General features: G+C 38.7%; 3 protein-coding genes across 5 annotated transcripts; 1 reads left to right on the top strand and 2 right to left on the bottom strand.

Moving 5' to 3' along the window:
• Positions 1 to 702: 702 nt before the first annotated feature.
• On the bottom strand, positions 703 to 15,303 carry LOC115025344 (E3 ubiquitin-protein ligase RNF31). Of its 2 annotated transcripts, XM_029457506.1 has the most exons (24): positions 14,916 to 15,294; positions 13,398 to 13,603; positions 12,610 to 12,756; positions 12,238 to 12,393; positions 12,081 to 12,137; positions 11,856 to 11,964; positions 11,456 to 11,617; positions 11,224 to 11,374; positions 10,781 to 10,932; positions 10,405 to 10,547; positions 9,789 to 10,031; positions 9,208 to 9,549; positions 8,608 to 8,793; positions 7,560 to 7,766; positions 7,220 to 7,393; positions 6,792 to 6,890; positions 6,090 to 6,179; positions 5,805 to 5,919; positions 5,219 to 5,331; positions 4,815 to 4,928; positions 4,336 to 4,384; positions 4,094 to 4,190; positions 1,596 to 1,761; positions 703 to 1,294 (listed from the first exon to the last, which is right to left on the bottom strand). In XM_029457506.1, exons 2-24 carry the CDS (start codon positions 13,599 to 13,601, stop codon positions 1,247 to 1,249), a joined length of 3,324 nt encoding a protein of 1,107 aa, XP_029313366.1. In that variant the 5' UTR covers positions 13,602 to 13,603; positions 14,916 to 15,294; the 3' UTR covers positions 703 to 1,246. The 2 variants fall into 2 exon arrangements, with proteins under 2 accessions (XP_029313366.1, XP_029313367.1); XM_029457507.1 differs by lacking the exons at positions 703 to 1,294; positions 1,596 to 1,761; positions 4,094 to 4,190; ... (1 more) ...; positions 4,815 to 4,928; positions 5,219 to 5,331 and having other exon boundaries at positions 5,841 to 5,980; positions 14,916 to 15,303.
• Positions 15,304 to 15,321: 18 nt separating this feature from the next.
• Positions 15,322 to 18,115, top strand: psme2 (proteasome activator subunit 2). The gene is made up of 11 exons (XM_029457511.1): positions 15,322 to 15,553; positions 15,816 to 15,848; positions 15,926 to 15,988; positions 16,078 to 16,164; positions 16,548 to 16,587; positions 16,670 to 16,767; positions 16,850 to 16,918; positions 17,002 to 17,069; positions 17,254 to 17,308; positions 17,674 to 17,760; positions 17,841 to 18,115. Exons 1-11 carry the CDS (start codon positions 15,506 to 15,508, stop codon positions 17,919 to 17,921), a joined length of 729 nt encoding a protein of 242 aa, XP_029313371.1. The 5' UTR covers positions 15,322 to 15,505; the 3' UTR covers positions 17,922 to 18,115.
• On the bottom strand, positions 18,100 to 19,832 carry lsm5 (LSM5 homolog, U6 small nuclear RNA and mRNA degradation associated). Of its 2 annotated transcripts, none has more exons than XM_029457513.1 (5): positions 19,678 to 19,832; positions 18,718 to 18,813; positions 18,612 to 18,639; positions 18,461 to 18,533; positions 18,100 to 18,363 (listed from the first exon to the last, which is right to left on the bottom strand). In XM_029457513.1, the coding sequence occupies exons 1-5, from the start codon at positions 19,727 to 19,729 to the stop codon at positions 18,331 to 18,333; spliced, it is 282 nt and encodes a 93-aa protein (XP_029313373.1). In that variant the 5' UTR covers positions 19,730 to 19,832; the 3' UTR covers positions 18,100 to 18,330. The 2 variants fall into 2 exon arrangements, with proteins under 2 accessions (XP_029313373.1, XP_029313375.1); XM_029457515.1 differs by lacking the exon at positions 19,678 to 19,832 and adding an exon at positions 19,289 to 19,633.
• Positions 19,833 to 20,001: the final 169 nt, after the last annotated feature.

The raw sequence follows: 20,001 nt of genomic DNA, 5'->3' as shown, positions 1-20,001 counted from the left end.
GGCCGCCAGGGGGCGACAACGAGCGTGCACATAAAGAGATATAGAGATATATATATATATATATATATATATATATATATATATATATATATATATATATATATATATATATATATATATATATATATATATATATATATATATAACCAAAACACATTATTTTAAACTCTTATTTTTAACTCTTCGGATAATTTACTTCAGTAAAGGTACTAATAAATACTCCTTCAAGTAAAACTTTACTTAGGGAAAAGTATTATCAGCAAAATGTAGTTTAAGTATGTAAGTAAAATGATTGAATGTTCAGTAAAACTTACTGTTTCTGTATAAATATTACTTCTGCATTAATGTGTAAGGTTGTGCTGGTATTAACTCCTTTTTATAGACTGTTTAAAACTATTAAATAATCACATTGTAGTGGTTTTAATACAAAGTTCCTCAAATACTTATTTTGCTTCCTAATATTCAGCTTTTGGTGTTTTCCTGTAATTAATGTTTGGTGTAGAATGAAGTAATAAATAATTAAATAGTAACTTTCAAATAAAACTAAATTGTATTAGAGTTGAAGTATAATGTAAATACTCAGGTACCTCACAATTCTTAAGTATTAATACAATTAGATGCACACAATGCAGTATAAAATGTACATTAACAAACTTTAATAAACTGCTAAGTGTTACATGAAATGATTGTCAACTCAAGGAATGATTTTGACCTTCGTATGTTTAATGATTTCACCGACATAGTGATTAAGTACATCAATAAATCCTCATTTCAAAAATAATCAAGACATTTATTTATTGATTCATTCGTCATAAAGTGAAACCAAAAATCTAAACAGTCTTTGATAAAAAAATATCAAATGTTTACCCTATATAGTTTAATTTCTGTATTTATTTATATAATTTTTCCCAACATTGCTACATAGTTCTGAAATAAAACATTTGTAACGATGTGCAAGATCCAACTCCCACACCGCAAATAAATTCCTTTCAGTATTAGTATCAGTTCATCATGATGATCAACAAGGAGAGAAAACTGACAGAGCGACAGAGAAATAAAACACAAATCAGAAACGGCTGCCACCAAATTAATGTTTCTTATTTTGCAACAGACATTCGCTGGAGTCAGAAGTGTTGTCAAAGGGTGGACACCAACATGACTAAAAACACCCTGAGCTGCAAACTAAATTCTTGTTGTGTAAGATCAGATGCAGGATGACTTCTGGAAGCCGGCCATTTTCCGACATTTATTTGTTTCGAGGGACTTTGTCTACCAGCGGGACCTCCATCAGGTTCTGTGAGTTGAAAGGAAAACACCAAACAGTAGGTACACATTAAGACACTACGAGCATTACATGTGTTGAGATTTTGTATTTTATTATGATTTAAAAACTTCAGCTGAGCGATTATGTAATGTGCCGTGGCATCATAATTACTGTGTAATACTGTACCGCCCTGTACCACCCTGTTGCATCAGATAAGTCACATTTCTGCTTTCTCTTGAAAATACCGACTGAACAACTGCACATTAGTGCGAGAGGGAAGGTTCGTTTCAGAAACTATCTAAATGTTTGGGCTGACTTCTGTGTATCTCACCTTAAGGAGTCGATCATAGTGGCCATTATCGTCCTCGTTCTCTCTTCTCTGCGTGTCCACCTGGTGTCTCTCACAGGTCCGGATCACCTCATGGGGCTCGTAGAGCAGAGCGGGGTCCAGGGAGTGAGAGTTTATCAGACTCACCAGGTACTCCCTGTAGTGCTTCCTGCAGGAACACAGACCTTTTGTTAAAGACTTAGATACGCGTCAGAGATTTGAGCACACTGTTTCGAAGCAGAGTATATTACAGGAGGAGTTCTGTAACATGTTTATTTTAAAAGACTTAATTCAACAGAACATTTTCATTCTGGTTTCTTGACTTACTTGTACTTTGGTGTGAACATTAGCTGGGGTGGAATTTGACTAAGTTTTGTACTTGTTTATGAATCTCTTAATTAGTCAGATGTTGAAAATAATGAGAAACTAATATAGTATGTCTAAAGTACATAATATAACTTTAATTATTTTATTGCATACTATGACATTAAAAAAGATATTAGTGTAGTACAACTGATCTCATAACATTAGTTAACCCCCCCAACAGAGGTCTGTTCTGAATACTCCAGGAACCGGCAGTATTGGAACAGACTCTGGGTCACCGGCACCTTATTGCCAGACGATCCCACCTACAGCTACAAAGCCCCCTCCACACTGGAACTTTCTCTGAGCCCTCGATAAAGATCAAATCCACGACCTCACAATCAGTCTTCAAACAGCCGAAAATATTGGACCATAAATGCCAAGAAGATTCTATTAAAATGATCTGTGTGTTTGTTTTATTGAACGCTTGTCTACTTTTTATGTTGCTTTTGTCTTTGGTGAGCCTAACAAAGATTTATTCTAGAGTGACTTTTTTTCATAATATGAAATGTATAGTATGTTGAAAGATATCTAGAGCAGTGACTGTATAGTATGTTGAGAGTTATCTAGAACACAGTGACTGCATAGTATGTTGAAAGATATCTAGAGCAGTGACAGTATAGTATGTTGAAAGATATCTAGAGCAGTGACTGTATAGTATGTTGAGAGTTATCTAGAACACAGTGACTGCATAGTATGTTGAAAGATATCTAGAGCAGTGACAGTATAGTATGTTGAAAGATATCTAGAGCAGTGACAGTATAGTATGTTGAGAGATATCTAGAACACAGTGACAGTATAGTATGTTAAAAGATATCTAGAGCAGTGACTGTATAGTATGTTGAGAGATATCTAGAACACAGTGACTGTATAGTATGTTGAAAGATATCTAGAGCAGTGACTGTATAGTATGTTGAGAGTTATCTAGAACACAGTGACTGTATAGTATGTTGAAAGATATCTAGAGCAGTGACTGTATAGTATGTTGAGAGTTATCTAGAACACAGTGACAGTATAGTATGTTGAGAGTTATCTAGAACACAGTGACAGTATAGTATGTTGAAAGATATCTAGAACACAGTGACTGTATAGTATGTTGAGAGTTATCTAGAACACAGTGACAGTATAGTATGTTGAAAGATATCTAGAACACAGTGACTGTATAGTATGTTGAGAGTTATCTAGAACACAGTGACTGTATAGGATGTTGAAAGATATCTAGAGCAGTGACAGTATAGTATGTTGAGAGTTATCTAGAACACAGTGACTGTATAGTATGTTGAAAGATATCTAGAGCAGTGACAGTATAGTATGTTGAGCGTTATCTAGAACACAGTATAGTATGTTGAAAGATATCTAGAGCAGTGACAGTATAGTATGTTGAAAGATATCTAGAACACAGTATAGTATGTTGAGCGTTATCTAGAGCAGTGGCAGTATAGTATGTTGAAAGATATCTAGAACACATAGTATGTTGAAAGATATCTAGAGCAGTGACAGTATAGTATGTTGAAAGATATCTAGAACACAGTATAGTATGTTGAGTTATCTAGAGCAATGACAGTATAGTATGTTGAAAGATATCTAGAGCAGTGACAGTATAGTATGTTGAAAGATATCTAGAGCAGTGACAGTATAGTATGTTGAAAGATATCTAGAGCAGTGACAGTATAGTATGTTGAAAGATATCTAGAGCACAGTGACAGTATAGTATGTTGAAAGATATCTAGAGCAGTGACAGTATAGTATGTTGAAAGATATCTAGAGCACAGTGACAGTATAGTATGTTGAAAGATATCTAGAGCAGTGACAGTATAGTATGTTGAAAGATATCTAGAGCACAGTGACAGTATAGTATGTTGAAAGATATCTACAGCAGTGACAGTATAGTATGTTGAAAGATATCTAGAGCACAGTGACAGTATAGTATGTTGAAAGATATCTAGAGCACAGTGACAGTATAGTATGTTGAAAGATATCTAGAGCAGTGACAGTATAGTATGTTGAAAGATATCTAGAGCACAGTGACAGTATAGTATGTTGAAAGATATCTAGAGCACAGTGACAGTATAGTATGTTGAAAGATATCTAGAGCACAGTGACAGTATAGTATGTTGAGACAGTGTGCAGACACTCACTCGCAGAGTCCAGCTTTTCCCGGCTGTGTTTTAAGGCCACACGGTGAATCAATCTGCCGACCTGCTTCATCTTTCTGCTCTATCACACAACAAGCATCTGTTCCCGAGGAGAATACATCATCATTATATTATAGTTATCGAAAGATAATAAATGTATTAAAAACAGACATACAAATATATATTCAGAGACTTGGAGAATAAAATGTATATTTTAAGTTATTGAAGTATTCCAGAAAACTTACCAGTTTGAGCTCCATTGGAAGGATCGGTGTTGAACTCCACTCCGCTCCTCTGAGGAGAGAAAAGGAAAATCAAGAAACATCCCAATAATTAACATTCTTACAATTTGTCAAAGGTTTTCACTCGTACATTTATTTATAGGTTCTAGTTTAGTTAAAGTTGGCTTGCAAACAGGAGCTTCTGCTATCTTGCATACAATATTTAAAGCTGATCCAGTGTCTTAAAGGGAACATTAGGTCACGTCAGGTTTGGCAATAACAGAAACTTAAATCAAAATGTATGCATGTCTCCTGATATGCCATCATCTAACCCCTAAAATATTGTTCTCCAGGAAGAAGTAGTAAGACTTGTATACATGTAAAAAGTATTTGATCTTGTTTTCACAGTATTGGGGGTCTTTCTAATCACACAGCAATCAGCTGATAAAACCATTTCTTAAAACAGGAGGAGCTTTAAGTTTGAATTCAAACAGTATCTCTACCGTCAGCAGGGCCTGTAGTCTGGACGGCTCCCAGTCTCTGAGGTAGAAGAGACAGTCGCGGGGGTGATGAGCATGTAGACCCGTATAACCGCACTGGGCCGTCTTGCATGCCATCTGCAAGAAAGTACAAGAGCATGCTCTGAAGAGGTCTTAATCTTTCCAGACCATAACTACAAATAACTTGTACAAACAATTGAAAGACTAGCAGGTGTTAAAGCATCTTGTAAAATAATCAAGACATAAGTAAGCGTGCTTGTATCTGCAGACTTGACAGTATGTCAATTAAACAGAGCAGATACAACTTTACAGTTACTCCGCTGTTGCACCAAACTGTTTACCACTTGCATCGATTTAGGTTTCAGACCACAACACTCAAGCTGGGACTTCTCTCTTGATTATCTCACCTTGTGGTACGGGTTGTTGCAGCCGCTGCAGAACTGGTACCTGCACTGGGTGCAGCTGAAATGCATGCAGCCGCCTTTTGACAGAGCGTACTGGAACCTGCAGTTAGGACAGGCTGCAGGAGGACAACGCATACTTACATCTATTTATTCCAAACAACATTTAAACAGTGGTGTAATGTAACAAAGTGCATTTACTCAAGTACTGTATTTAAGTACAACTTTTCTTGTTGTGACACTTTCTACTTCCTCTCCACTACCATACAAAAACTGTACATTTTAAATTAAGCTTCAAGAGCGTATCAAATATAATGTTTTGTTACGAATTAAACTACCCAACAGTGTTAATGGACAGAAAATATAAATATATATATATATATATATATATATATATACACACACACACACACACACACACACAGAACCTTTAAGGAGTTTTAGCGGCTCAATATGTGTAAACAATGAGAACAGGACATAAATAAACAGTGTGGCGGCTGAGGCTACTGATGTATTAACAACGGTTTAGTGGTTTGGTAAAAAAGAAAAGAAAAAAGAAATGAAACTTGTGGTTAAAGTGTGTGGGCCTTACTGATGCCGTTGTCTCTCAGGAAGCCTGCCAGACCCTGCTTCTGGTACTCTGGGTCGTTCTCCCTCTTCCACTGCTGGAACTGCTCACAGGACAGATCCTGGTGCTGCGGCTCCCACTGGGACCAGAGGTTACAGTTAACGAGGGAGCACTTCCTGCACGGTCAGATCACTGAAGAGCTGCCAAAGTTTCAAGGCTAAATTCCTGAACTGGCTTTTCATTATTTCCTATCAAAAGTAAGATATGTTGTACATTCTCCGAATGGTAACACATTGAACTTATACTCACAGCTTTTTTGCACTGAGCACAAAAACTCTTGCGGCAAGACGGGCAGGTGACCTTCAGCTGGTCTCCATCGTTGATAAACCCGGAGGTGCACTGAGGAAGATAGAAAGATTTAGGTTTCAATATGAAGGAAGGAAAACTGCCCTGAGCTAGCTTCACTAGGATCTTCAATAGTTATTACTGCAGCTTTTCTTCCAAGGGTCCACAAAGAACAACAGAAAGCAAGTAGAGGAGTCACATTCATTCATAATGTCATCTAATACAAGACAGAGGTATATATAACCGCACAATACTACAAGTGTACAGTTATTAGTACATTACTAATTCATTAGGATCACTTTGAGCTCTTGGAATCTTTGGTAGATTCATGGATAATGGAAATATATCAGTTGGTACAGAGCTGAGTTTGTGTGGCATGATTTAGGTGACACATTAAATCCTCACTATACTCACGTTTCACCTGAGTTAACTTCCTGCGCTTCTTTGTTACTTCATGTAACTTGTTCGTCCATCACCTCTGTGTTAAATCGCAGCATGAAGTTACTCTGAACTCTAGCAGCCCAACGAAGCTAAAAATAAATAAACTAAATAAATGGAAATAAGTACACAAAGCAGGGTATGCAAACTACAGGCGGAGGAAATCAGATTGTGAGATCTGTTAAAGCGACTGGGAAGAACAAGTGATCTTGTTATTGATGAACTCACATGACAGCACCAGAGGAACTTCGGGTCTTTCATCAGAGTGTGCTCAGTTAGTTTTTTATGGAATAGATTGTACACGTCCAGCTCCAGGCAGACCCGCAGCTAGAAAAACAAAAACATGAACAACTTTATCATTAAAAGTAAAGAATTTAGCACATTATATTGTTAATATTACATCTCTTAACCAATTGCAGTTTATTTTATCGAGGTTTTGATACTAGTTTCCTGTTTTTTAAGTTGCTTTCTAAAAGTGATTTGTTCTGCATTTAACTCAGCTATCTCCATCTATAAATATAATATTTATACGTTCATAATTCTTGCTCCTTTAAAGATAAATCTTAAGGAGGGACAGTTTTGAAACTTACAATGAAGCGACCAATCAGGACTCTTGATATAAACAATGATGACATCATGTTTCTCTCTCTATGCACCTGTATGTCCAGCGTGGAAAAGTAGCTGTCCAGTTGTTCGGGGTCGTTGATGTCCGGCTCGCCGCAGACGGGACACACCATGTCTCTGATGTGTTTGTCTCTCACGGTGAGGGTGAAGTAGCGCCCGAAGCACTCGTGGCACACGGAGCACTGACAGGAAGTCAGGGACTGCATCTGGAACAGAGAGGAGAAGAAGTGTATATATATATATATATATATATATATATATATATATATATATATATATATATATATATATATATATATATATATATATATATATATATATATATATATATATATATATATATATATATATATATAGACCACATTGACCCACCTTGCTGCGGGGAAAGATGCTCAGACAGCAGGGGCACTCGTTGGTGAGGACACGTCTGATGAAATCCTTGTCTTGCGACTCTTTCACAGCTTGCACTACGTCCTCCAGAGTATAGGTGACGTCTGGCTCTTGGAGCAAGGAGAGGACGAGCTCGCAGCGCCCCCAGCTGGGCAGGTCGTACAGTGCCAGCAGACGCCTGCACATCCTCTGCGGAGAGCACACAAGGAGTTCAACTAAAAGCTGTAAAAACAAAACCCAGCACCTTCTTTTCATGACATTAAACCCCGGATATAAAACGTCTACACACTCTTATGAAATTGCAGGTTTTTGAAACGTAAAGACAGAAATAACAACAAGGTAAATGTCAGACTTGTTCCATCTTTAGTGTGATCTTCCAACAAAACAGAAATCCAGAAAGAAACAAAAAGGAGAAATGATTAGGACATTTTGAAATTAAAAAACCCACAACACCCTGATTGCATAAGTCTGCACACCCCACCCAACTAACACTTTGTGGAAGCACCTCTTGCATTTATTACAGCAGCAAGTCTTTGCGAATAAGTCTCTATTAACTATTAACTTCGCACATCGAGAATTTTATCCCTCTCTTCTTTGCAGAAAAGGCTGCGAGGGGAGCTCCTGTGTACGGCTCTCTTCAGGTCCACATGTTCTCGATGGGATGGAGGTCCGGGCTCTGACTGGGCCACTGCAAGACTTTGACTTTCCGTTTCTGAAGCCATGCCTTGGTCGACTTGGACGCGTGCTTTGGGTCATTGTCATGTTGGAACGTGAAATTCCTCTTCCTCTTCATCTTTCTGACGGAGGCCAGCAGGGTCTGTGGCAGAATATCTTGATATATTTGGAGCTATTCATTATCCCGTCTATCTGGACAAGAGCCCCTGACCCAGCTGAAGAGAAGCAGCCCCAACGCATGATGCTCCCACCACCACGCTTCACAGGCCCCATTATGAAAGGGTGTGTAGACTTATTCTATCCACTGTAATTCACGAGATGCACACTGAAAGCCCTCAGGTAATTAACCGTGCACCTGTTTGTCCGGGTCTTTCGGATCAATTGGCGGCTCGGGCTGGTCTTTCCAGATTCGCTGGTGGAAGGGCTCCAGTACAGGGCGCTGCAGCAGAGACAGAGCCCCCTTCACTTCTCCTCCACTCAGCCGCAGGGCCTCCTCACACTGAAACACGTCTCTGAAGCCCAGAGAGTGCAGCTCCTTCATCTGCACACAGACAAACACGACTTCATGTATACAAACCTTAAAACAAGTAAAAGTCCTACGTTCAAACCAACATATATATTAAGGCTTAAAGTTATATATAAGTTATGTTCACATGCCGCCAGCCTCTTAAAGTCTCTCTCACTCCCAACACACCGGCTTTGTTCAGAGTTATCTTTCAAGGTCAGACAACCAGGAGACACTCGAGAGACGTCCTGTGATCTCACGCTTTTCTTTCACTGCAGTCGCTTGTTGACACATAAAATAAGAACTCAACACCAGAACAGCAATAACATTGTATCACATTATGCTGTCGTGGAACTGTAATTGTCTATCTATTCTAGTTCAATGTAAGTCGCTCTGGATAAGAGCGTCTGCTACATGACCTGTAGAAGCAGTAATGTTTTATTTTTATACCTTGACCCGTCTGTCTCTCAGCAGCTGTCTCACAGCTCTGTCCGTGTCTCCTCCTGCTGACAACCAGGCCAGCTTGGCCTCGGCTCTCGACAGCTTCGCACCTTCGCCTGTGACATTGGGAGTGCTCTGCTCCGCCTCCTCTCCGACTCTCTCCACCACGGGTTGTATCCCAGAGTCCCCTGCTTTGTAGTTTAGCTGGACAGAAGCCGCCATGGCGCAGATTTCATCCAGCAGATGAGGCAGCTCTGACGTCAGCCAATCACAGGGGTTCGTGTTGCTGCCGCCGCACATGCAGATGGCTGCGTACACCTCCTCAGCACTGATGCCGCGCTTTTCTGCTTCCTACGAAGGGAAAACGAGGTGTTCCAGGAGGTCACTTTGGGCACTACGGAAATCTTTAGGGACATTTTTCACTATTTTCTCATTAATTAATTAGTTAATTGATTTTCTTTGGACTGTAGACACCTGAGCTGAGACACAGATGCATGCCATGCACACACTGCTGCTAGTTTCTTTAAAAAGAAAACTATTATGTTCACATTTATGGTACGGCTTTGTGAAATGTATCCGTGTGGACCTACTCTGATCTGTTGGAGGAGATTGAGGCCGTCTTCCCTCATCATCTTCTGTCTTTTCTCCTCAACGTCGACTCTGGGCTTCGGTGTGGGCTTCACACCCACCTTGGGTTTTTCTTTTGTGCTGGACGGAGGCTGCTGGAGAGACCGAGGCAGAGAAAATCCAGCAGAGTCTTTACACGACAGGTTGCACATCTCACACACCACAATGGGATGTGTGTTTACGTACGTGCAGAACTGGCACATCCACTGTGAAAAAGGAAGAACAAAGATAAAGTTATAATTGTTATGCAGACAAAACTACAACCAATTCTGTAGGAGACGCCTGAAAACAACATTTTGACAGTGGCCTGTCTGGTCAACTGCTTTTTTTTTACTGAATAAGTACAAAAATCATCTAATTTCACACCTTTAAACCTGAAAGTCAGTATGAAGCTCCGCTGAGGGAAGTGCAGATTCAGTTGATAGTTCTCTGAAAGTTTATCACTACGAGCGACCTCTTTCACGTCCTTTCATTTCATGGATTGTTGATAAAGAAGAACTAATTACAGCCGCTTTAACACAATGCAAAATGATTAGCATGTCGATGTCTGCAAATATAAAGATCAGCAGTGAGACAAACCTTTGTTCCAGAGTCCGGCAGAGATCCTGGGCTGGACAGCACTGGTGGGACGGGGGGGCGAGTGGCCAGACGAGGGCGCTCGCACACCTCACAGAGGATGCTGCTGCCTTGATTCACAACTGTGCAGCTCTTACACTGCCACTCTGAGGGATGGAGCACAGACTCATTCAAACCTTCATTCCTCAGGCGTGATTTCTTTTAGATGTTTAGAATCGTGTTGAAATATGCTGCGATAAAATGTAATTATAGCACATGCAATGATGGTGCTAAACAACAATTAAGATGAACAACTAATGAGTTCTTCTAGTTTTATTTTTCCGTTATCTGTTTTTTGTGATTATTAGTATTTCTTTATTTACATACGTTCGACTCTTACCTGTGTTGGGAGATGTAGGAACTGAGCCCAGGCTTTCTTGAACAGTGGATGCAGCCGTAGCGAGTCGAGGCCGTTCGCAGGTTACGCAGAGGACGGCGCGCATCTCGTTCACTGTAGTGCAATGAGCACACTCCCAAGGGGACAGAGATGGACTGGAAGACAATAGAAAGTTACATTTATGGTATAGTGTCGCTGTTCCTCTCCTTTCTTTAACAGCACTAAAACATCATCATCATTCAGTTAACCTACATTTATATAGTTCACTTTCATTTGCATGGGCACAAAAGCAGAAACTCTTCTCCACAGTATCAACTATGACACAGCAGGACCCAACATATCAAACCTGTGACCTTATTAAGATACTACTGCTCTGATCATTAGGCAACACTGCTGCCAATGAAGAAGTGAACCCGACCGTGATTTAAAGTTCCCGTTCTCCTCACCTGGATGTTTTGGCTGGTGAAATAATATTTCTGTTATGTCCGATGCGGTCAGGGTGAGAGTGGAAAAGCTTGTCACAGTTCTCACAAAGCCTCTGGTCGCAGGTGGAGCACTGAGCGTGCACAGCAGAAGTGCCACAGATGGTGCAGGTCCCTACAGTCACACAAAAAACATAGAGGTCAACAAAAACAATGCTGTATTCCTGAAATCAAAGCCTGTTGTAATCTGGCATACCCGGTTTGGTTTTCTGCATTTTATCTCTCTTGTGATTGGCTCTGGAAGGGTGGCGGTGGAAGAGGTCATCACATGCATCGCAGAAAGATTGATTTTCACAAGATATGCACACCAGAGACGAAGCGGCACCACACAAGTTACAGTTACTCACTGCAGAGGCGCCTGGAGAGCAAGAAAACAATAATTCTAGGTACAGATGCTGCACAAGAGACAATGTCAATGCACAACAAACTTCCAAACTCCAATCTAATCATATTATAAATAAAAAAGACTAATTAAATCTAAACGTGTGGCATTAAAACAGACGTATTCAGTTATCTGTTTATGTCACATACACTAGAGAAAATCTAAAAATAGAACCCCTGATTTGAGCAGGTTGGGAGGTGTGATGGCAGCTCACCTGTCGATGTTTTCAGAGGTTGTCCTGCGGGGCCCTGAGTGGGTTTCAGTGGAAGAACCTGCTGCTCCTCTGCAGGCAGGATAACCACAGCATCACTCACCAGAGTATCCTGAAGAAAGGAACAAAACATTAAACACGTCTTAAATGTTTATGCAATTTCTGTTCACTATAATCAGCAAAAGTGAAATATTCAAGTATAAAGTTCCTGCAAATGTTTGTACGAACCTGCTGGATGATGAAAGGGATGATACCTTTGAATAATTCCAGGTGAGGATGTGTGCCCTAAACAAACAGATACAAAACATGGAATACAGTGAACTCCTTACACAAGAACAGCTGACGTTCAAGGTGTTCAGACTCGTGCTGACAAACAAATGCAAACCTTAACGACCATGTCCACCTCTGTGCGTAAGGTCATGACCTCCAGCGTCACTGCAGCAACTTTTTCCGTGTCTGGTTCAGTGACTTCGTCGGGGAAACTGAGGCCATCCATCTGCTGATTGGTGTAACCGTAGAGAAACAAGATTGTCCGGCCTCCCTGTGGAAGAAAACGAGGATTGAAATATTTGCTCTTGATTTTTACAAACCATGGATGACCTTCAGACTCTCTCTCTATATATAAATATCTAAAATCAGCAAGTTCATTACCACATATGTAAATAAAATATGTTCTGGAAAAAGCCGATTACAAGAAAGAAAGAAAGGATCTGTACCAAAGGACTGTTTAAGGCAGAACTATACAACTTGTTCGAACCTTAACAGCATCCACAGTGGTTCTGAAGACGGGGTTGTTGTGCTTGACGCTCCTCCAGTATCTGGGCCTGGCGGGACTGGTCAGGTTACAGCCGTACTTCTCCAGGATACTCAAGGCCTTGACCAGTCTACTCAAAGACTCCAGAACCTGAGGAGCAGACACCATTAATGTGAGAGGTTAGTGATGGGGGTGATACACCTACAAAGTGAACTGTATAATTAAGTCTGTCTGTTTTTGTGAATGTAGTTGATCCAAATTCCATTTCTGGAATAAATATATATTTGTTTCCATTATTTTCTTGTTCACTTTTCAGCCTGTACAAATGTAAAAGATTTAAAACATAATGAAATGATTGAAGGTGTTCTGCCCCCTAGTGGTCAGATATCACTCGCCGTACATAAAGATCTGAACTCTGAACAGGATAAACTGAAGATGAACCCTAAACAAATCAGAAGAATTGATTAAATCAAAGATGTTTTGAAAGAACAAAAGGTCTATTTGATGTCCTCTTCAAAGTTTTCCTGTTGCCCAATGATTCAGAATAGTAAATGTCTTCGTGTATTTCATATTGCACAGTAACATTTGCCTTTCAATCAGATAATTGTAGTGGAGTAAAAAGTAAAATGTTCTGTCTTAATTGTATTTGAGTAGAAGTACAAAGTGGCATCAGAAGAAAACTATTCAGTATTTTAATAAGTACAGTACTTGAGTACATATACTTAAGTTATTGTCATATTTATGGTTTGTCAGGAAATAGCAATCCAACCAGCAGATGAAGGAAACTTTACCTCCCGTTTGTTGCGGCAGGCGGTGTTCTCCCTCAACACGCCCTCCACTCCAAGGTGAAGGTACTTCTCTGAGAAAGGCAGGGCGATGCCGGCCATGGTCTGGACCTCCGCCTTCACATCCTGGGAAACACCTGAGGCGGAGAGGAGGGCCTGGGATTTCCTCCTGACCTCGTCCATCTGGATAGATGCAGGGCTGTCGCTCATTGCTGTCAGAAACGGGAAGTTGATCAATTAATTGATTAATGCATTTTTTTTTGCTTAGTGAATAGTGCAAGTATTTAATTTGGAAGAAACACAGTAATAATTAGTCAACATAAATCAAAGTTATAAGGTTGAAGGAAATGTTTACTGCATTTCATTTAAAGATGTTACATTCTTATACTTCTGCTCTTCTTAAATAATAATAATAATAATAATAATAATAATAATAATAATAATAAGCTTTATTTGTATAGCACCTTTCATACAAGAATTGCAGCCCAAAGTGCTTCACAGCAAAAACATAACAATTAGTACAAGATTAAAATAAGAGCATTTACAGTACAATAATCACAGTGTTGATGTACATGAGTCTGAAGTACCATTATAAAAATAGCAGAATTAAAATAGTATAATATAGCAGAATTAAAATAGTATAAAATAGCAGAATTTAAATAGTATAAAATAGCAGAATTAAAATAGTATAAAATAGCAGAATTAAAATAGTATAAAATAGCAGAATTAAATAAGTATAAAATAGCAGAATTAAATAAGTATAAAATAGCTAAATTAAAATATTATAATATAGCAGAATTAAAATAGTATAAAATAGCAGAATTAAAATAGTATAAAATAGCAGAATTAAAATAGTATAATATAGCAGAATTAAAATAGTATAAAATAGCAGAATTTAAATAGTATAAAATAGCAGAATTAAAATAGTATAAAATAGCAGAATTAAAATAGTATAAAATAGCAGAATTTAAATAGTATAAAACAGCAGAATTAAAATATAATATAGCAGAATTAAAATTGTATAAAAATAGCTGAATTAAAATAGCAGATAAAATAAATCTACTGTATTTCTACTGTAATTATTCTTTATTTTATAAGCAGTCTTGTTTGCATGTTTAAGCTCAATGTAAAGCACCTTCGTGTCTGAAATAGGTCACTCAGGAGACTAACTGAGTATTTGACATACATATACATATATATATATTTGGACACGTGTGAGTTGTTAAAGGGTAAAGGTTACATGTTACATATTTTAGTGAGGTTTATCTGGTCATGGTTAATAACATGACAACTGTTGGAAAGTCCGGGCTTGACAGTTTCACTCGTAAACAACTGAGTAAACAAACAACAGACAACGCTCTTAGTAATGCTTCTTCACGCTAACATGTTAATTAATAAGAGATAACGGGGTCAGCTGTTAGTTTGTAAGCTTATGCTAGCAAGCAAACCAAGAAAACAACAATTCACGTTAGTTGAAACCGAAACTTTTAAGTTACACCAGAAACAGCGTTGTAACGGACATACCTGCTCACTAAAATAACCGTCGTCACGCGCGTGGACGGTTATTCCGTGCTTCGGCGTAAACGTCAAAACGAATTTATGTTTCCATGAATAAAAACAAGGAGTTTATAAATCCATATCAGTGCTTAATATCGCACCTACACTGTGTTTGTGGTGTTTCTGAAGCTAATGCGGAACTCGAGTTTGACGTTTTATGTTCCGGTTCTACTTCCGGTCCCGACTTTGTTCTTCAAAGTAAAAGCGATATTTCCACAATTCTTGCAGAAGTTTCCAATCTTTTTGTTTTTTTGTGACTCCTTAAAATGAACAGTGGCGGAAGAAGGACTCGGTGTTGTATTTAAAGCACGCAAACTTAACTTTTTAAGGCTGTAAACATACGACTGACACGTCCTACTTTCAGGGGAGGAGGGATACAGTGGGAGGCGCAAACTGCATCATGCGACGTTAAATCGAAAGCAATCTTGATGAGGAAATTAAAATAAATCTCACTTGCGAGCCATATTGTCCTCTCCGGAACCTGTGCTCTTTTGACTTCATTTAAAAACTTGAACGGACGTATTTATTTGTCCTTTACTTAAAAAGTCTGCGCAGTCATGCCGAAAACATCATGCCTGAAAGTAAGCAGAGCAAATGCAGAGAAGGTAAGTTCATCTCCTACAAGTACAGTAGGATACATGTGGTAGCAGCTATTTGCTAAAATACTTTTAAATCACTGGTAATTGTATGCAGATCGTTTAAAGGGTTAAAACATGTTGAAGAAACTCAGTTGTACTCGGTGAAGCTGCGGAAAGTCCCCTCCTGAGAGGAAAACGAAAGTAAATCCAAAAGGCTTTTGTATCACGAGTCAGCAGTTTTTAAATTATATGTTTTCATTCACTTCATCCTGTTTTCCATTTTCCACAGGTGGAAATCTTCCGCCAGTCCCTGTATCATGAGGTGTGTTGAGTCATACATATGTTATGATTGTGTTGAGTGACACATGTATTGTAAATAAGCACGTTTTGTGTTTTCAGGCAGAGATTTTGTTCTCCGACTACATCCCCCTGAAGATTGCCCAGCTGGATGCTCTGCAGCGGGTCAGCACATTCAGTATTTTAACACATAAACTCAAAGTGCCCTCTCCTGTGATGTCGGCTCTATATTTATCCTATCTGTGTGTTTTCAGGATGATGCCCTCAGTATCACGGACATGTCCTCCCTCAAGGCTCCCCTGGACATCCCCATACCAGACCCTCCTTCTGCAGAGGAAGAGGTGAGGTCCCACCACCTCCTTCATCTTAACAGTGATTTTATCCACACGTTTGTGCATTCCTAGCAGTTAAACTTAAATACTGTCCATGAGTTAATTTGTCTGCAGATTACTGAGCAAAGAGGGCATGAACCAACCTGTTGCATTTAAATCTTAATAATTAAAATGTTTGTGAAGGGCGTGAGAGTTGATCCAAATCCAAAATCCTGCCCTGAAGCTGCATTGTGTTGAGGCCTCAGTGTTAAAAGCTCATTTTAATATTGCAACTTTGCAAAATGACTCCCAATTTATCAATAAAAGTAGGAAATAGCTCTCAGTATAAAGTTAGACTCTCACATACCTTCCAGAAAGGATCCTGTGATAATTGTTAATGTTTGACCTCACAGGAAATGGAGACGGATAAGAATGAAGACAAGAAAAAGAAAGGTAAAGTTCTTTTTTTAGTAACTGCCCACAATGTACGTGGCAGGTAAAAACAAAAGCCTAACTTCTCCTCCCCGTCATACAGCTCCCAAATGTGGCTTCATCAAGGGGAATGAGAAGATCATGACACTCCTGGAGAGGGTGAAACCAGAGATCGTTGCTCTTCGAGAGACCATCATCACTGTGAGTGAATCTCTCCCTGTGAAGCTTCTTCTCTGAAACACTGAATGTTGGAGTTAAACTCACCTCTGCTGTGTTCCTGTAGGTCACCTGCTGGATTCAGCACCTCATCCCAAAAATAGAAGATGGAAATGACTTTGGCGTCGCAGTCCAGGTACATTTCCAATGTGCATCGTGACTTTAGTTCATGACACAACTTGGTCAAGTTTGAATGAAGTATACATTTCTTCACCACAGGAGAAAATCTTGGAGAGGATCGCTGCAGTGAAGACCAAAGTTGACGGTTTTCAGACCAACATCAACAAGTAGGTTAGATATAAATTAGGGGGGGGGGGAATAAACTCCATATTGATACTGATGGACAGTCAAGTGTTTAGTTTCCCAAACTATTAACAGCACTTTGAAAATGTAACATTTTATGGTAAGTTTGGTTGATCTCCGCAGATATTTCCTGTGACTTGCATAACAATTTATTTTTGAATTATTTAGGTACTTTTCAGAGAGGGGAGATGCTGTTGGAAAAGCTTCCAAAGACACTCATGTGGTGAGTGTTTAATGTCCTTAAAAGAAAGTCTGGTGAATTTATACATTTTACTTTAGTCAAAAAATCCCTTTTAAAAGATAATAAAAACAAAGTGTGTGTGTGTGTGTGTGTGTGTGTCAAAGCTTGATCTACACACACTAGAAATACTAATTAAAGCACCAAATATGGATTCATACGCAGAAAATAGTCCCAAACAAATGCACTATTTCCTCTTGTTTCAGGTTTCAGTTCCCAGCTGTTTAAATCTCTTATTTAAATAAGAGATTGTATTTGAGGAGATATAAAGATGTATGTCTTCAGTAGGAACCAATTACTGATTTCTAATCTATTGGAAATATCTTTAACAAAGCTTTCTCTACCTCTAGATGGACTACCGCACACTGGTGTCTGAGAAGGACGAAGCCATCTACTCCGAGATCAGAGTGATCGTTCTCGACATTCGCGGATTTTACGTAAGTCGGACTGATCCGAAGTATTCAGCACCACTCTGTCCGTTTAAAACGTAAACAAGGCTTCTACCTGTTTTCTGTAGGCCGAGCTCTACGACATCATCAACAAGAATCTGGAGAAGGTGACCAACCCTAAGGGAGAAGAGAAACCTTCCATGTACTGACACTACATGATGTTCGGATTCATCTGGTGTATTCTCTATAAATCAACAGTAACGCTGCATGTGCATTACTCTGTTTGTTCTTCTAAAAAACAACTGGATACAAGTGTTCTCACCGCTGAAGACACTTTGCTTTTGTACCAACACTTGCACTAAATTTAAGATGAACTACGAATAAAACTTTTTTTCAAACTGTGCGATTTGCATTTATTTGTAAAAAGAAAAACAGTTTGTCGCGTGTGATTCATGATACACTTCTAATTTAACTTTCTTTATAACAAATACTCAATTAAGAATCTTACAAAAATATTTTCCTAACTCCAGATCAAGAGGGAATGATCCAAATGCAACAATAACGATAGTCAACTAAGGAACATAAAGTAAAGGCATCAGTCCTCAGCCTTCAGTGATCTCATACTTCAGGACCTTCTCCTCCAGGTATGAGCTGCAGAACAAACAACATGGATATTAAAGGTCTGAAATAGTAACACCTGTGACTATAAAGTGGTGTAATGCTACGAAATGTGCAGGTATCTCCATACCATGGTGATGTTGTTGCCGTTGAGGAGGATCTGGTCCAGTTTGGTTATCCTCCTTCCTTCTGGTGTGATTTCACTAAAACATATTTATGAGTTAATTCAGATTCCTTAAAAAACTTAATGCACTTAAAGCAAAAACAAGAGATGTACTTACAATTCTGTCACATCTTCCAGGACCATATCTGAAACACGGAGTTTAGGACAAAAACTGGGAGACAATAATGCTGTACATTAAACACAAGACAAACTGGAAAGGATACTGACAAAGTCGTCGAAACCGAGCAGGGTGCCGACGATTTCTTTGTCGGTTTTCATGACGATGTGAATTCGGGAGCCGATACATTTGTCCACAAGCTCTAAAAGAAAAAGGAAACAAAATGAAATTAGAGATTGTAGCCTATTTGTATTAGGCTGACATTAGCAGCTGCAAATCTGCAACTTTTTGTTAATTAATTAAACATTTTTCAAGCAGAAATGCTTTATAATACGTGAGGATTTGACGCCTCGGTGTTGGGTTTGGACCTTTGGTAAGACAAACCAAGACATTTGAGGATTGGGCTCAAAAGATTGTTATATTACGATCACAGTTAACAATAAACTAAATCAAATAAGTTGCCAATTAACTTTCTGTCAATCGATTAGTTGATTAATTGATTAATCATTTAAGCAGAACTTATGCAAACAGTTTAATATACAAGTTAAACACAACATGAGTTTGCATGTTTTGTATGCAAACATTTTAATTAGTTAAATAACTAAAGCGGTCGGATAAATGTAGGAAAGTAGTAGAAAGTAGTGGCATACAGAAAAGCTTTAAATTAAGTAACTTACCTAAGATTTGGACTGTAAGTACTGAATTTGAGTTAATGCACTTCGTTATATTTTTATATTTAAAACAATTCTGTGTCTGAGTTTTGGGTCAATGTATTTCCCTCCAATGACCGAACATGTTACTTTATAGGAATTAAATTGTACGCAACTCATATAACAAAATAAGACCGTCTGTACTGCTAGCAAAGACAGCTAACGTTAGTAATAAGACATGTCATGCGTAGTACCTGAAAGCATGATGCTAACGTTAACTAGCTAACAAAACGTAACTAATATCTGAACTCCTGCCTCACAGTCGAACCACCGCACTCTGACTTTTAATACTGATTCATAATTAAACAGGTAGATATCTAAAACCAGAAAGTCAACATTATTTAGAATATACTAACCAAGTGGGAGCAACTGGGACTGATTTGTTGCTGGAGTAGCCGCCATGTTCATTCAATACTGAGCGGCAGTCGGAACCAATCGACAGAAGAGCGTCAGAGCCCAGGCTAAAGCAATTGATCCAGAATCATCGAACTACTATCTGCAGCGGCCAAAAAAAATATTAGTATATTAACTATAAGAAAAGAAAACACGTAGAAAACACAACTGAATAGATACAACATACATTGAATTGTCCCAAAGAGAAAACAATATGTTATTCGATCTTTTGTCACACGACGGCGCTGTCTGTACTTGTCATGACTTAATTATTAGAAACTAACAAG

Source organism: Cottoperca gobio, chromosome 20 (assembly GCF_900634415.1).
Source record: "Cottoperca gobio chromosome 20, fCotGob3.1, whole genome shotgun sequence".
Classification (NCBI taxonomy): domain Eukaryota; kingdom Metazoa; phylum Chordata; class Actinopteri; order Perciformes; family Bovichtidae; genus Cottoperca; species Cottoperca gobio.
The sequence above is the reverse complement of the archived record's forward strand: the minus strand, read 5'-3'. Positions and strand labels throughout refer to the sequence as shown.

Excerpts from the sequence above, each read along its gene's own strand:
- LOC115025344 (XM_029457506.1), bottom strand. The coding sequence starts at position 13,601 with ATGAGCGACAGCCCTGCATCTATCCAGATGGACGAGGTCAGGAGGAAA. Across the intron at positions 9,550-9,788 it reads ATCTCCTCCAACAGATCAGA|GAAGCAGAAAAGCGCGGCAT; the intron begins GTAGGTCCACAC and ends TTCCCTTCGTAG. Across the intron at positions 7,394-7,559 it reads GCATCTTTCCCCGCAGCAAG|ATGCAGTCCCTGACTTCCTG; the intron begins GTGGGTCAATGT and ends TCTCTGTTCCAG.
- psme2 (XM_029457511.1), top strand. The coding sequence starts at position 15,506 with ATGCCGAAAACATCATGCCTGAAAGTAAGCAGAGCAAATGCAGAGAAG. Across the intron at positions 16,588-16,669 it reads TGAAGACAAGAAAAAGAAAG|CTCCCAAATGTGGCTTCATC; the intron begins GTAAAGTTCTTT and ends CCCGTCATACAG. Across the intron at positions 16,919-17,001 it reads ACTTTGGCGTCGCAGTCCAG|GAGAAAATCTTGGAGAGGAT; the intron begins GTACATTTCCAA and ends TCTTCACCACAG.
- lsm5 (XM_029457513.1), bottom strand. The coding sequence starts at position 19,729 with ATGAACATGGCGGCTACTCCAGCAACAAATCAGTCCCAGTTGCTCCCA. Across the intron at positions 18,534-18,611 it reads CTGGAAGATGTGACAGAATT|TGAAATCACACCAGAAGGAA; the intron begins GTAAGTACATCT and ends AATATGTTTTAG. Across the intron at positions 18,364-18,460 it reads ACGGCAACAACATCACCATG|CTCATACCTGGAGGAGAAGG; the intron begins GTATGGAGATAC and ends TTTGTTCTGCAG.